Below are 15,108 nucleotides of genomic sequence, written 5' to 3'. Positions count from 1 at the left end.
TGCTTCTAGATGTACAGTAATTCAATTATATAATAATAAACTGCAGTTATGTGCCTCATCACAGAAATGAATACTTCGAACCACTTTGATAAAAAGGGAATGTGTCAATGCTTCAGCTGTATTCACATTGATTCTGTCATGATTTTATAATAAAACTGTTCTTTACCAATAATTCAGGTGAGGGATTTGTCAGAGATTACAAGAAAATTTTCTCTTTTTCTTTTTATTAATTTTTTGATTGATTTATTAAACACTTTGCCATACTGAATGTTGTTCGGTTAGGCCCTAGTTACACATGTAAGGAAAGCCTTTCAATCATTGAATAGTCTTTGCAGGTATGAAGCCATATATACAAAAGTACTTTTTTTCTTTTCTTTCCCAGTTAACATTCATTAAACATTTAATTTCTCATATAGTACATTTTATTTATCACCAGCTAGCTCTCCATTTGACTAATGGTAAAGTAAAGTAGGCAATTTTGTTTGTAGAAACACATTTTAAATTAGTTTTAAGTTTAGCATATATTATACAGTTAAGCATTGTCATTTTTAAAAGGATGGTGAAGAGCACACAATTAATTCCTGACATTAGCATGGGCATTGCCATGACCATGGGCAATTCTTATGACACGAGGTTAGGTATTGTTTTGAGTAGTCCACTCACATACAGTATGTGCCCTTCCGAGGCGAGAATTTTGATGACACTACACTTATACACTATTAAAAAATTAGGCAACAGAATAAAGTATCTTTAAAGCACTTTTCAAAATAGCAATACATAGGAAAAAAATACTAAAGGAGTGGTATTATTATGGTGATCTTTCTACATAAGCATGATTTGTATTATCCATTTCGCTCTCATATATATTGGACAGATTGCAGCCTAGCTTATTATCTTGGATTCTTAAAAGATTTTGAATCCGCATGGTTTGGTGAAATTGTTACAGTAGAGTCTGCTACATGTTGTAGATAAGACATGTGCCCTTGAGGACATAGAAACACAGGATTGGATGGGTGTTTATCTAAGATATCTATCCTTGGTTATTGCTGGTGGAGAATTCTCTTTAGATGGTGTTCTCGGCATCAGCCTGGATTTTCCTCTCGATCACCTCCCTTAGGCCCTTGCTGAAATGTAGGTCTGCCCCAATGATGAGGTAACCCTGAAAGGTCAAGTGAAAGGTGGGAGAAGCTGATTTAGCTGCGGTTCATCAACAGGGCCACATTCAGAAGGCAAACGTTATGTAACGTACTGCATAGAAATAAGAATAGAGCTGAAGTGATTAATTTTTCAATATGGCATAGAGGTGTGTTTGTTCTACATAATATAGCCTATTTCTATCTGAGCATTCATTGATGTTGTGCCCTGCTGATTGGCCAAGATGTCAAGATGATGCTGTAGGTGGTTATGATTGTCATGAATAATATCGGACAATTGCCACTCAGATAATACTGAACAAGCTAGAATTTGATTAGTATATCAAATGTGTTATCCTCGCATAGTAGAAGTAACAGAAGCCTTGAGACTTACGTTATGATACTCCACCACTTCCTCTATGAAGTCCATACCATCTGCAAGAGGGATAGCGACGCCTCTCTTGGTCCAGTCTGAAATTGAATTACAGATGAAAGATTAAAAATACAAAGTCATCCATTTTGATTTTTTTTTTTTTTGTTATCTAAGTTACATGTTTTTATGTACATTGAGTATTTATTGTGGGGTTAAACTGATCTGCTTTAAAAGGATACTCACTATTGATGATGGGTACTATTGAGATCTGCAGCATAGTCTTGAGGGGGATTTGTAGGGGAATAAGCTATAGAGACAGAACAAAGCCATTTTTATTTATTTAATTAGGCAAGCCAGTTAAGAACAAATTCTTATTTACAATGACGGCCTACCCCGGCCAACCCCTAACCCGGACAATTATGCGCCGCCCTATGGGACTCCCAATCATGGCCGTTTGTGATACAGCCTGGAAACGAACCAGGGTCTGTAGTGATGTCTCTAGCACTGAGATGCAGTGCCTTAGACCACTGCGCCACTCGGGAGCCCATACCTGAAATATATTACTGTAAGGGTTAATGGTAGGGGAGATTGTGGATGGTTGTCTCACAGGTTGGTTGTCAAATGTGTATTTTAAGATTAGGTCATCCACCTGGTCAATTCATGTCTTCATCACAAAGGTGAGGGAAATTTTTTTAAAGTTTTTCAAAGGTGAAATTAAAAAGGTCTTTGTTAATGTAATAACATAAGTTTACAGGACTTCAGAAAGGTGTTGAACCCATAGCTATACATACAGTGCCTTGCAAAAGTATTCACCCCCTTGGTGTTTTTCCTATTTTGTTGCATTACAACCTGTAATTTAAATGGATTTTAATTTGGATTTCATGTAATGAACATACACACAATAGTCAAAATTGGTGAAGTGAAATTTAAAAAATTACTTGTTTAAAAAAAATAAACGGAAAAGTGGTGCATGCATATTTATTTATTTTACTAGGCACCGGCTTTGCTATGAAGCTCCTAAATAAGATCTGGTGCAACCAATTACCTTCAGAAGTCACAATTAGTTAAATAAAGTCCACCTGTGTGCAATCTAAGTGTCACATGATCTGTCACATGATGTCAGTATATATACACCTATTCTGAAAGGCCCCAGAGGCTGCATCACCACTAAGCAAGGGGTACCACCAAGCAAGTGGCACCATGAAGACCAAGGAGCTCTCCAAACAGGTCTTGGACAAAGAAGTACAGATCAGGGTTGGGTTGTAAAAAAATATCTGAAACTTTGAACATCCCATGGTGCACCATTAAATCCATTATTAAAAAATAGAAAGAATATGGCACCATAACAAACCTGCCAAGAGAGGGTCGCCCACCAAAACTCACAGACCAGGCAAGGAGGGCATTAATCAGAGAGGCAACAAAGACCCAAAGATAACCCTGAGGCACCTGCAAAACTCCACAGCGGAGATTGGAGTATCTGTCCATAGGACCACTTTAAGCCGTACACTCCACAGAGCTGGGCTTTACAGAAGAGTGGCCAGAAAAAAAGCCATTGCTTAAAGAAAAAAGTAAGCAAACACATTTGGTGTTCGCCAAAAGGCATGTGGGAGATTCCCCAAACATATGGAAGAAGGTATTCTGGTCAAATTAGACTACAATTGAGCTTTTTGGCCATCAAGGAAAATGCTATGTCTGGCGCAAACCCAACACCTCTCATCACCCCGCGAACACCATCCCCACAGTGACGCATGGTGGTGGCAGCATCATGTTGTGGGGATGTTTTTCCTCGGCAGGGACTGGGAAACTGGTCAGATTTGAAGGAATGATGGATGGCGCTAAATACAGGGAAATTCTTGAGGGAAACCTGTTTCAGTCTTCCAGAGATTTGAGACTGGGATGGAGGTTCACCTTCCAGCAGGACAATGACCATAAGCATACTGCTAAAGAAACACTTGAGTGGTTTAAGGGGAAACATTTAAATGTATTGGAATGGCCTAGTCAAAGCCCAGACCTCAATCCAATTGAAAATCTGTGGTATGACTTAAAGATTGCTGTACACCAGCGGAACCCATCGAATTTGAAGGAGCTGGATCAGCTTTGCCTTGAAGAATGGGCAAAAATCCCAGTGGCTAGATGTGCCAAGCATATAGAGACATACCCCAAGAGACTTGCAGCTGTAATTGCTGCAAAAGGTGACTCTACAAAGTGTTGACTTTGGGTGGGTGAATAGTTATGCACGCTCAAATTTTGTTTTTTAGTCTTATTTCTTGTATGTTTCACAATAAAAACTATTTTGCATCTTCAAAGTGGTAGGCATGTTGTGTAAATCAAATGATACAAACCCCCCCAAAATCAATTTTAATTCCAGGTTGTAAGGCAACAAAATAGTAAAAATGCCAAGGGGGTGAATACTTTCACAAGTCACTGTATGTTACAGAGATCAATAGAACACAGACCGTAAGGTAAAGTGCAAGGACGGTGTCATTGGCGGCCATTAAAATAATCTGATCTAACCAAGTGGATATTCGTAAAATACGTCATCATATATGTGTTCTAACAGGATCACAATGTTGTTACTAAAATCCTTTTTGGATGTATTTGGCTGTTTTCGCTGCATAATATTTAGAAGGTGTCCTTTTCAGAATTAGAAAAAAAATCTAAATGCTAACTCCAGTTCAATTACACTGATAGCATAGCTAATATAGAAATCGATGGTGGTAGTTGAAGCCATTTTTAAGTGTAATGCAGTTGATTGGTGACATTTATATTTTAGTCATTTAGCAGACGCTCTTATCCAGAGCGACTTAGACTAGTGAGTTCAAACATTTTTCATACATGTCCCCGTGGAAAACAAACCCACAACTCTGGCATTGCAAGCACCATGCTCTTTTTATTTATTTATTTTTATTTAACCTTTATTTAACCAGGTAGGCAAATTGAGAACACGTTCTCATTTACAATTGCGACCTGGCCAAGATAAAGCAAAGCAGTTCGACACATACAACAACACATAGTTACACATGGAGTAAAACAAACATATAGTCAATAATACAGTGAAAAAAAATAAAAAAAATAAGTCTATATACAATGTGAGCAAGTGAGGTGAGATAAGGGAGGTGAAGGCAAACAAATATATGTATAAATAAATAAAAATATAAAAGGCCATGGAGGCGAAGTGAGTACAACACAGCAAGTAAAATAAAAACTAAAAAAAAACAATGGAATGGTTGGTTTGCAGTGGAAGAAAGTGCAAAGTAGAGACAGAAATAATGGGGTGCAAAGGAGCAAAATAAATTAATAAATAAATACAGTAGGTAAAGAGGTAGTTGTTTGGGCTAAATTGTAGATGGGTTATGTACAGGTGCAGTAATCTATGAGCTGCTCTGACAGCTGGTGCTTAAAGCTAGTGAGGGAGATAGGTGTTTCCAGTTTCAGAGATTTTTGTAGTTCGTTCCAGTCATTGGCAGCAGAGAACTGGAAGGAGAGGCGTCCAAAGGAAGAATTGGTTTTGGGGGTGACTAGAGAGATATACCTGCTGGAGCGCGTGCTACAGGTAGGTGCTGCTATGGTGACCAGCGAGCTGAGATAAGGGGGGACTTTACCTAGCAGGGTCTTGTAGATGACCTGGAACCAGTGGGTTTGGCGACGAGTATGAAGCGAGGGCCAGCCAACGAGAGTGTACAGGTCGCAGTGGTGGGTAGTATATGGGGCTTTGGTGACAAAACGGATGGCACTGTGATAGACTGCATCCAATTTATTGAGTAGGGTTTTGGAGGCTATTTTGTAAATGACATCACCGAAGTCGAGGATTGGTAGGATGGTCAGTTTTACAAGGGTATGTTTGGCAGCATGAGTAAAGGATGCTTTGTTGCGGAATAGGAAGCCAATTCTAGATTTGACTTTGGATTGGAGATGTTTGATGTGAGTCTGGAAGGAGAGTTTACAGTCTAACCAGACACCTAGGTATTTGTAGGTGTCCACATATTCTAAGTCAGAGCCGTCCAAAGTAGTGATGTTGGACAGGCGGGCAGGAGCAGGCAGTGATCGGTTGAAGAGCATGCATTTGGTTTTACTTGTATTTAAGAGCAGTTGGAGGCCACGGAAGGAGAGTTGTATGGCATTGAAGCTCGCCTGGAGGGTTGTTAACACAGTGTCAAAAGAAGGGCCAGAAGTATACAGAATAGTGTCGTCTGCGTAGAGGTGGATCAGAGAATCACCAGCAGCAAGAGCGACATCATTGATGTAAACAGAGAAGAGAGTCGGTCCAAGAATTGAACCCTGTGGCACCCCCATAGAGACTGCCAGAGGCCCGGACAACAGACCCTCCGATTTGACACACTGAACTCGATCAGAGAAGTAGTTGGTGAACCAGGCGAGGCAATCATTAGAGAAACCAAGGCTGTCGAGTCTGCCAATGAGGATGTGGTGATTGACAGAGTCAAAGGCCTTGGCCAGGTCAATGAATACGGCTGCACAGTATTGTTTCCTATCGATGGCGGTTACGATATCGTTTATGACCTTGAGCGTGGCTGAGGTGCACCCATGACCAGCTCTGAAACCAGATTGCATTGCGGAGAAGGTGTGGTGGGATTCGAAATGGTCGGTAATCTGTTTGTTGACTTGGCTTTCGAAGACCTTAGAAAGGCAGGGTAGGATAGATATAGGTCTGTAGCAGTTAGGGTCAAGGGTGTCCCCCCCTTTGAAGAGGGGGATAACCGCAGCTGCTTTCCAATCTTTGGGGATCTCAGACGACACGAAAGAGAGGTTGAAGAGGCTAGTAATAGGGGTGGCAACAATTTCAGCAGATAGTTTTAGAAAGAAAGGGTCCAGATTATCTAGCCCGGCTGATTTGTAAGGGTCCAGATTTTGCAGCTCATTTAGAACATCAGCTGACTGTATTTGGGAGAAAGAGAAATGGGGAAGGCTTGGGCGAGTAGCAGAGGGGAGGGCAGTGCTGTTGTCCGGGGTAGGGGTAGCCAGGTGGAAAGCATGGCCAGCCGTAGAAAAATGCTTATTGAAATTCTCAATTATAGTGGATTTGTCGGTGGTGACAGTGTTTCCTATCTTCAGAGCGGTTGGAAGCTGGGAGGAGGTGTTCTTATTCTCCATGGACTTTACGGTGTCCCAGAACTTTTTTGAATTTGTGTTGCAGGAAGCAAATTTCTGCTTGAAAAAGCTAGCCTTGGCTGTTCTAACTGCCTGTGTATATTGGTTTCTGGCTTCCCTGAAAAGTTGCATATCACGGGGGCTGTTCGATGCTAATGCAGAACGCCATAGGATGTTTTTCTGTTGGTTAAGGGCAGTCAGGTCAGGAGAGAACCAAGGGCTATATCTGTTCCTGGTTCTAAATTTCTTGAATGGGGCATGCTTATTCAAGATGGTGAGGAAGGCATTTTTAAAAAAAAAAAATGACCAGGCATCCTCTACTGACGGGATGAGATCAATATCCTTCCAGGATACCCCGGCCAGGTCGATTAGAAAGGCCTGCTCGCTGAAGTGTTTCAGGGAGCGTTTGACAGTGATGAGTGGAGGTCGTTTGACCGCTGACCCATTACGGATGCAGGCAATGAGGCAGTGATCGCTGAGATCTTGGTTGAAAACAGCAGAGGTGTATTTGGAGGGCAAGTTTGTTAGGATGATATCTATGAGGGTACCCGTGTTTACGGAATTGGGGTGGTACCTGGTAGGTTCATTTATAATTTGTGTGAGATTGAGGGCATCAAGCTTAGATTGTAGGGTGGCTGGGGTGTTAAGCATGTTCAAATTTAGGTCGCCTAGCAGCACGAGCTCTGAAGATAGATGGGGGGCAATCAGTTCACATATAGTGTCCAGAGCACAGCTGGGGGCAGAGGGTGGTCTATAGCAGGCGGCAACGGTGAGAGACTTGTTTTTAGAGAGGTGGATTTTTAAAAGTAGAAGTTCAAATTGTTTGGGAACAGACCTGGATAGTATAACAGAACTCTGCAGGCAGTCTTTGCAGTAGATTGCAACACCGCCCCCTTTGGCCGTTCTATCTTGTCTGAAAATCTTGTAATTGGGGATGAAAATGTCTGAATTTTTGGTGGTCTTTCTAAGCCAGGATTCAGACACGGCTAAAACATCCGGGTTGGCAGAGTGTGCTAAAGCAGTGAACAAAACAAACTTAGGGAGGAGGCTTCTAATGTTAACATGCATGAAGCCAAGGCTATTACGGTTACAGAAGTCATCAAAAGAGAGCGCCTGGGGAATAGGAGTGGAGCCAGGTACTGCAGGGCCTGGATTCACCTCTACATCACCAGAGGAACAGAGGAGGAGTAGGATAAGGGTACGGCTAAAAGCTATGAGAATTGGTCGCCTAGAGCTACTAGAGCAGAGAGTAAAAGGAGGTTTCTGGGGGCGATAAAATAGTTTAAAGGAATAATGTACAGACAAAGGTATGGTAGGATGTGAATACAGTGGAGGTAAACCTAGGTATTGAGTGATGATGAGAGAGATATTGTCTCTAGAAACATCATTGAAACCAGGTGATGTCATCGCATATGTGGGTGGTGGAACTGAGAGGTTGGATATGGTATAGAGAGCAGGGCTAGAATCTCTACAGTGAAATAAGCCAATAAACACTAACCAGAACAGCAATGGACAAGGCATATTTACATTAAGGAGAGGCATGCTAATCGAGTGATCAATAAGGGTCCAGTGAGTAGAGGTTGGTTGGGGTCGTGGCGATCCAGACAGCTGGCCGGGTATATGGCTATCGGTAGCAGCATAGGATGGAGGTCTGTTTGTAGATACCTCGTGCGTTTCCGTCGGTAGGTTAGTGGGGTTCCGTGTAGTGGGGTTCCGTGTGGTAGAGGGGATCAATCCAAATTGGCAAAAATAGATATAGCTCTACCAACTAAGCCACACGGGACCAACATCTTGGGGTTGACAACTACCCAGATTTGTACCACAATATTGTGTGAAATACACATAAACAATAGCCTAAATGTAGACACATTTTGATGGGCACAAATGAAAAGATTCTGAATCTTTCTCCCACAAGCTGCACACGGGGGGGGGGGGGGGGGGTGTGTGCATGGTATTTGGATTGTTTTGGTCAAATTCCATTTACCACATCACCCATAGACATAGTTACACAGTAAATCAAGGAGAGTTGATATCACAGGGTAAACAAATGTACAGTCGTGGCCAAAAGTTTTGAAAATGACAAATATTAATTTTCACAAAGTCTGCTGCCTCAGTTTGGTATGATGGCAATTTGCATAATCTCCAGAATATTATGAAGAGTGATCAGATGAATTGCAATGAATTGCAAAGTCCCTATTTGCCATGCAAATGAACTGAATCCCCCAAAAACATTTCCACTGCATTTCAGTCCTGCCACAAAAGGACCAGCTGACATCATGTCAGTGATTCTCTCGTTAACACAGGTATGAGTGTTGATGAGGACAAGGCTGGAGATCACTCTGTCATGCTGATTGAGTTCGAATAACAGACTGGAAGCTTCAAAAGGAGGGTGGTGCTTGGAATCATTGTTCTTCCTCTGTCAACCATGGTTACCTGCAAGGAAACACGTGCCATCATCATTGCTTTGCACAAAAAGGCCTTCACAGGCAAGGATATTGCTGCCAGTAAGATTGCACCTAAATCAATCATTTATCGGATCATCAAGAACTTCAAGGAGAGCGGTTCAATTGTTGTGAAGAAGGCTTCAGGGCACCCAAGAAAGTCCAGCAAGCGCCAGGACCGTCTCCTAAAGTTGATTCAGCTGCGGGATCAGGGCACCACCAGTACAGAGCTTGCTCAGGAATGGCAGCAGGCAGGTGTGAGTACATCTGCACGCACAGTGAGGCGAAGACTTTTGGAGGATGGCCTGGTGTCAAGAAGGGCAGCAAAGAAGCCACTTCTCTCCAGGAAAAACATCAGGGACAGACTGATATTCTGCAAAATGTACAGGGATTGGACTGCTGAGGACTGGGGTAAAGTCATTTTCTCTGATGAATTGCCTTTCTGATTGTTTGGGGCATCCGGAAAAAAGCTTGTCCGGAGAAGACAAGGTGAGCGCTACCATCAGTCCTGTGTCATGCCAACAATAAAGCATCCTGAGACCATTCATGTGCGGGGTTCCTTCTCAGCCAAGGGAGTGGGCTCACTCACAATTTTGCCTAAGAACACAGACATGAATAAAGAATGGTACCAACACATCCTCCGAGAGCAACTTCTCCCAACCATCCAGGAACAGTTTGGTGACGAACAATGCCTTTTCCAGCATGATGGAGCACCTTGCCATAAGGCAAAAGTGATAACTAAGTGGCTCGTTGAACAAAACATAGATATTTTGGGTCCATGGCCAGGAAACTCCCCAGACCTTAATCCCATTGAGAACTTGTGGTCAATCCTCAAGAGGTGGGTGGACAAACAAAAACCCACAAATTCTGACAAACTCCAAGCATTGATTATGCAAGAATGGGCTGCCATCAGTCAGGATGTGGCCCAGAGTTGAATTGACCGCATGCCAGGGCGGATTGCAGAGGTCTTGAAAAAGAAGGGTCAACACTGCAAATATTGACTCTTTGCATCAACTTTATATAATTGTCAATATAAGCCTTTGAGACTTATGAAATGCTTGTAATTACACTTCAGTATTCCATAGTAACATCTGACAAAAATATCTAAAGACACTGAAGCAGCAAACTTTGTGGAAATTAATATTTGTGTCATTCACAAAACTTTTGGCCACGACTGTAGAGTTCAATTGACTACTGGAGTTATTTTAACCCTCAACAGAGTGATATGCTCCCTGGAGTTAATTTGATTAAGTTGATTGGGACTGAGTACTTTAAACTCCATTAAGAGTAACCAGATACAGCAAAGATGGGGGATAAATTAAGACTCAGGCTGTTTACCATTGAAAAGAATGGTCAGTTCCTGTCTACTTAAGGGACGGCTCTCCCATATAGACCAATGTGATAGCAGCTGAGTCTGGGCTACTAAGTTCATTGACTTCCATTGAAACAGAAAAATGAGGGAGTGTCATTGTCATATTTCCCAGCATGCTCTGTTGCAGGGTGATTTTTAGAATTGTTTGTTTCAATATCTGTGTTTTCACAGATATAAAAATATCTTATGCTACACATTGATATGTAACATACATTTTCAAAAACTCTAATCTCTAAGTGGTTGGCGTTATTGATTCAGTTAATGACAAGCAGTGGTGGAAAAAGAACCCAAATGTCATACTTAAGTAAAAGTAAAGATACCATAATAGAAAATGACTCAAGTAAAAGTAAAAGTCACCCAGTAAAATACTGCTTGAGTGAAAGTCAAAGTATTTGGTTTTAAATATACTTAAGTATCAAAAGTAAATGTAATTGATACAATGTACTTAAGTATCAAAAGAAAATATTAAAAAATCAAATTCCTTTTTTAAAATTTACGGATAGCCAGGGGCACACTCCAACACTCAGACATCATTTACAAATGAAGCATTTGTGTTTAGTGAATCTGCCAGATCAGGTTGTAGGGATGGCCAGGGATGTTCTCTTGATAAGTGTGTGAATAGGACCATTTTCCTGTCCTGGTAAGCATTCAAAATGTAACAAGTACTTTCGGGTGTCAGGGAAAATGTATGGAGTAAAAAGTACATTATTTTCTTCTGGAATGTAGTGATTGCAAAGTACTTATACAAAAAAAATGACTTAAGTAAAAATACATTAAAGTACTAGTTAAGTACTTTACACCACTGCCGACAAGGCTTTTTCAGTTTACATGCTGTAGGTAGTCTGAAAACAGCTCTCCTGCCTTGTCTGACATGCAATCTGAATGTAAATTGTGGGTGATGTAAAATTGCTGAACAATCCTCCCTCTTAAATGGATACCAATAGAGATCAGATGTAACATAAAAAGTACATTATTTTCTTCTGGAATGTAGTGATTGCAAAGTACTTATACAAAAAAAATGACTTAAGTAAAAATACATTAAAGTACTAGTTAAGTACTTTACACCACTGCCGACAAGGCTTTTTCAGTTTACATGCTGTAGGTAGTCTGAAAACAGCTCTCCTGCCTTGTCTGACATGCAATCTGAATGTAAATTGTGGGTGATGTAAAATTGCTGAACAATCCTCCCTCTTAAATGGATACCAATAGAGATCAGATGTAACATTGCAAGCCACCATATGACACAATTGAGTATGGTTACATACAGTGATGTAAAGTGTGTAGATGGGTGAGAAGATTTAATACATTTTTAAATCAGGCTGTGAAAACAAAATGTGGAATAAGTCAAGGGGTATGAATACTTTCTGAAGGCACTGTAAATTAATCACTAATCCATGCAGGCCCATCACACGATGCTGTGCCTCCAAACCATTTCTACCATAAGATACCTCATTGCATCAAGGTGGATGAACACATTCACAGTTTTGAGAGGCCTCTGATTTACGAGGAGTGTAAAGGACTACATTCTGAAACGCATCAATGTGGACAACCCCAATGAGTATGATGTCTGTTTGAAATTTAACCTTGAATTTTAAGTTTTATAAACCACTTGGTAAAACACTCCCTTTGATATAGAGACTGTTGTGGTTTATGAGTCCAGCGCAGTGGAACAACCTCATTCTACCAGTCAGGGCTTCTATTCTATTCTGCTGGATCCATTTCTTATGCGTTGACCACCCAGAGAAGCAAGGAGTATAACATAACTGTTGAGGTCAGTAAAGTTCCTGTTTAATGTACAGCCATCCTATGGATTCCGGAGGAGAAGACAACCATGCAGCAGACCACTGCTATGTAGTGTGCTAATGAAGAAAATAACATCTTTCTTCAGACCAATACTAAATCATGGTCCAACTATGTCACCTACCAAGCTAGAGAGACAAACCTTGGCATGCCGGAAGGCCTTTTTTCATCTGATTATGACTGCCGCCCAGATGTCCAAAGTTTAATTTCTGAGTTTTATTATTCCTACAAAGAGTTTTATTCCTCAATGTTCTCTGAGAACATGTGCTTTCCTCAGAACCACTTTAAGGGTAGGTCTATATGCCATAAGAGATCCCCAAAGGGATCTGTAAGTTTATCCAAATGATAACGGGATGATTCTGACATGGAAATGCCGGTCAAAAGATACACACTTTGATTCTGGACGGAGATCAAGCAATGTTCTCTGAATTTATTAATTTATAAATCCACTTGAAATTAAATATTTGTCCTTTTGCTTCTTTACTTTTCTCTTGTGGAAACAGGTGTTGTTTCATTGGTCTTCATTATTAGTCTTGATTTGGGTTAAGGCATTAGGTTGAATGTAGTGCAAGTGAAATTATATAGGGTCATAATCGTTAGAAAGCGAGAGAGAGAGAGAGAGAGAGAGAGAGAGAGCGCAGAATCTTACCGCCAGTGATTCCAAAGCAGACTGGTTGGAGTAGATTTTAAACCTGTCAATAACAACAGAATACACTTAATGAATTTGCCTGTGATGCTACTGTGATATTGTGTGTGTATGTGTTGAGGTGTGTTTGTATGTGTATGTATGAGTGCGTGCGTGTGTGTGTGAGTACATGCATGACTACCTCCTCAAGTCTGCGTGAACAGCCAGTCTCTTGCCCTTCATGGACACCTTGGCATTGAATTTGGCCTCCTGCAAGGAACAGAAAGATCAACTTTATCAGTGCGCTGGTCTCTACACTTTTCCTTCCTTCTTACCTTGAGGAAATCACTGATCTGACATGGTTAAACTAGTGAGAGCAATGGGTGGAAACCACATTTTCACCCATCCTCTCACTTACAGAGCAGCGATTACCTCAATGAAAGGAAGAACGCTTTTTTTGTGAACAATTTTTTTTATTTGATCATGTCAAAGGCAATAAAATCGATAAAAAAACTATACATTTGTCCCACCTTTTTCAACAACACCCATACCAAACATACCCCTGGCGGCCCCAACCTCAGTCAACACATATTATAAAGGAGCAAAAACATACAGATCAAATAATAACAACACTCGAATGAAATTAAAAAGTACACACAATGAGACTGTTTACCAATATATCGCCACCAAGAAAGCATTAGGAAGAATGCATTTGAAACAATATGTATCCTTCCTTTCTCAGCTCCTACAGAGCCAATCCTTAGCCTAACTCTCAGCTACTCTCACCGTTGTTCTTTTTTTCTTTCTTTTTTTGATAAATATCAGTAGCTATTAAATGTAGAACATGAGAAGACAAGGCGTCTTCTTTCTCACCATGGTCATGCTGCTGAGCTGAACAGGCGCCTTGCCGGGCGGTAGCACCATCACCGTGACGATGGCAGTGATGGCCACGGTGACCCCGGAGGTCTTGACGGTTGTCTTGGGGGCAGAGTTCAACTCCAGTTGCAGGGAGATAGGGTACTCCATTAGGGCTGGGTTCTGAGAGAGACACGCACGCACACACACACACACAGGAGTGGGTGAGTGGAATTCAATGTCTTGACCCTATTTGTGGGGGCATCAGGTCACAATCCCGACATACATACTCACAATCATCATAATGGTGCCAAAATATGTTGTCCTAAGGAGCATCTCCAGATCCTTTGGCATCTGAAAACATAGTATTAAATTGCTTGTATTAGAAATTACTATATTCATGTCATACTACTACTAGAACAATATTGGTATGCTGTGAAAAAAAGAACAACTCAGAAATTGCATCTGATTTAAGTATGCAGACTCCTTTTTCACTCTTATATATTTTCAGCCTAATGATTGGGCAGATCACCTTATTATGTAAAGGAGGGCAGAACCAAGCATGACTCAGCTGCTTATTAAAATCTGTGTCAACATGTTTGGTAGCACCTCTGATGCAGACACCAATTCTTAAAGGCTATAACAGACTATATGGAATAATTTACACCTTGGAGCAAAGAATTACTTGCGTCATGTCATGTGTAGGCTAAAATGCAGGTCAGAGAGTACGGTTGCAAGACATAATGGGGGACTCGGGCCTCATACTTACGTGCTCGTTGGCGATATTCCGTTGGAATATGCCAGCTTTATAATAGGAGTACAACCCACTGTCAAAGAAGTACTCGGACAGAGCCAGGTACACCATGCGGTCGTACTCTCTCACAATTGGGTTGATGGCATAGTTCACCAAGGTGTTGCTCTCGTTCCCGAGCTCAAAGAACATGCCCTGTGGCACAGTAAAGAGAGAGGAAGATACAAAAATAAGTAACACTTTATTTTAGGCGTAACTACATAAAGGCTTCATAAAACAATTATCATCTATAAGCAGTTTGATTATGTCAACAACTGCATGTTGATAATTGCAGTATGAGTGACATTACTGTGACTTTAACAAAAATATCAACTCCCTGTTGTATGTAGTGAATGCATAATGTATGGTTCTGGATGTGTTATGAAGTGCTTAAGTATGTAGCTTTCAGATAATGTGTTACCCAAACATACAAACATCATATACACACGGTATGAGACTAATGCACAGCAAGCTAGACTCTCTAACTCACCCTGAAATCCATGTCAAGACTCCTTGAAGTCACCACAGGGTCACTGAGGAGGGAGTAGTCGATCCCCACATAGTTGTCTACTTCTGTTCGCACTGGATGGGTCCAAATTAAAACAAATACAAT

At 41.1% G+C, this 15,108-nt stretch overlaps 1 protein-coding gene across 3 annotated transcripts in view; it reads right to left on the bottom strand.

Annotated features, from left to right (window-relative positions):
* Nucleotides 1-207: 207 nt before the first annotated feature.
* The window catches only part of LOC139565628 (phospholipid transfer protein-like), a 31,717-nt gene continuing 16,816 nt past the window's right edge, over nucleotides 208-15,108 (bottom strand). For all 3 annotated transcript variants that reach the window (XM_071386102.1, XM_071386084.1, XM_071386094.1), the window contains exons 8-16: nucleotides 14,986-15,077; nucleotides 14,475-14,651; nucleotides 14,000-14,059; nucleotides 13,724-13,888; nucleotides 13,053-13,120; nucleotides 12,875-12,917; nucleotides 1,750-1,813; nucleotides 1,528-1,604; nucleotides 208-1,159 (exon numbers count right to left, since the gene is read on the bottom strand). In XM_071386102.1, the coding sequence (XP_071242203.1) occupies nucleotides 1,064-1,159; nucleotides 1,528-1,604; nucleotides 1,750-1,813; nucleotides 12,875-12,917; nucleotides 13,053-13,120; nucleotides 13,724-13,888; nucleotides 14,000-14,059; nucleotides 14,475-14,651; nucleotides 14,986-15,077 (842 nt within the window). In that variant the 3' untranslated portion in view covers nucleotides 208-1,063. The remainder of the gene's footprint in view (nucleotides 1,160-1,527; nucleotides 1,605-1,749; nucleotides 1,814-12,874; nucleotides 12,918-13,052; nucleotides 13,121-13,723; nucleotides 13,889-13,999; nucleotides 14,060-14,474; nucleotides 14,652-14,985; nucleotides 15,078-15,108) is intronic.

Source organism: Salvelinus alpinus, chromosome 2 (assembly GCF_045679555.1).
Source record: "Salvelinus alpinus chromosome 2, SLU_Salpinus.1, whole genome shotgun sequence".
Taxonomy (NCBI): domain Eukaryota; kingdom Metazoa; phylum Chordata; class Actinopteri; order Salmoniformes; family Salmonidae; genus Salvelinus; species Salvelinus alpinus.
Note: the sequence above shows the minus strand (reverse complement) of the source record. Positions and strands in the feature narration are given on the sequence as shown.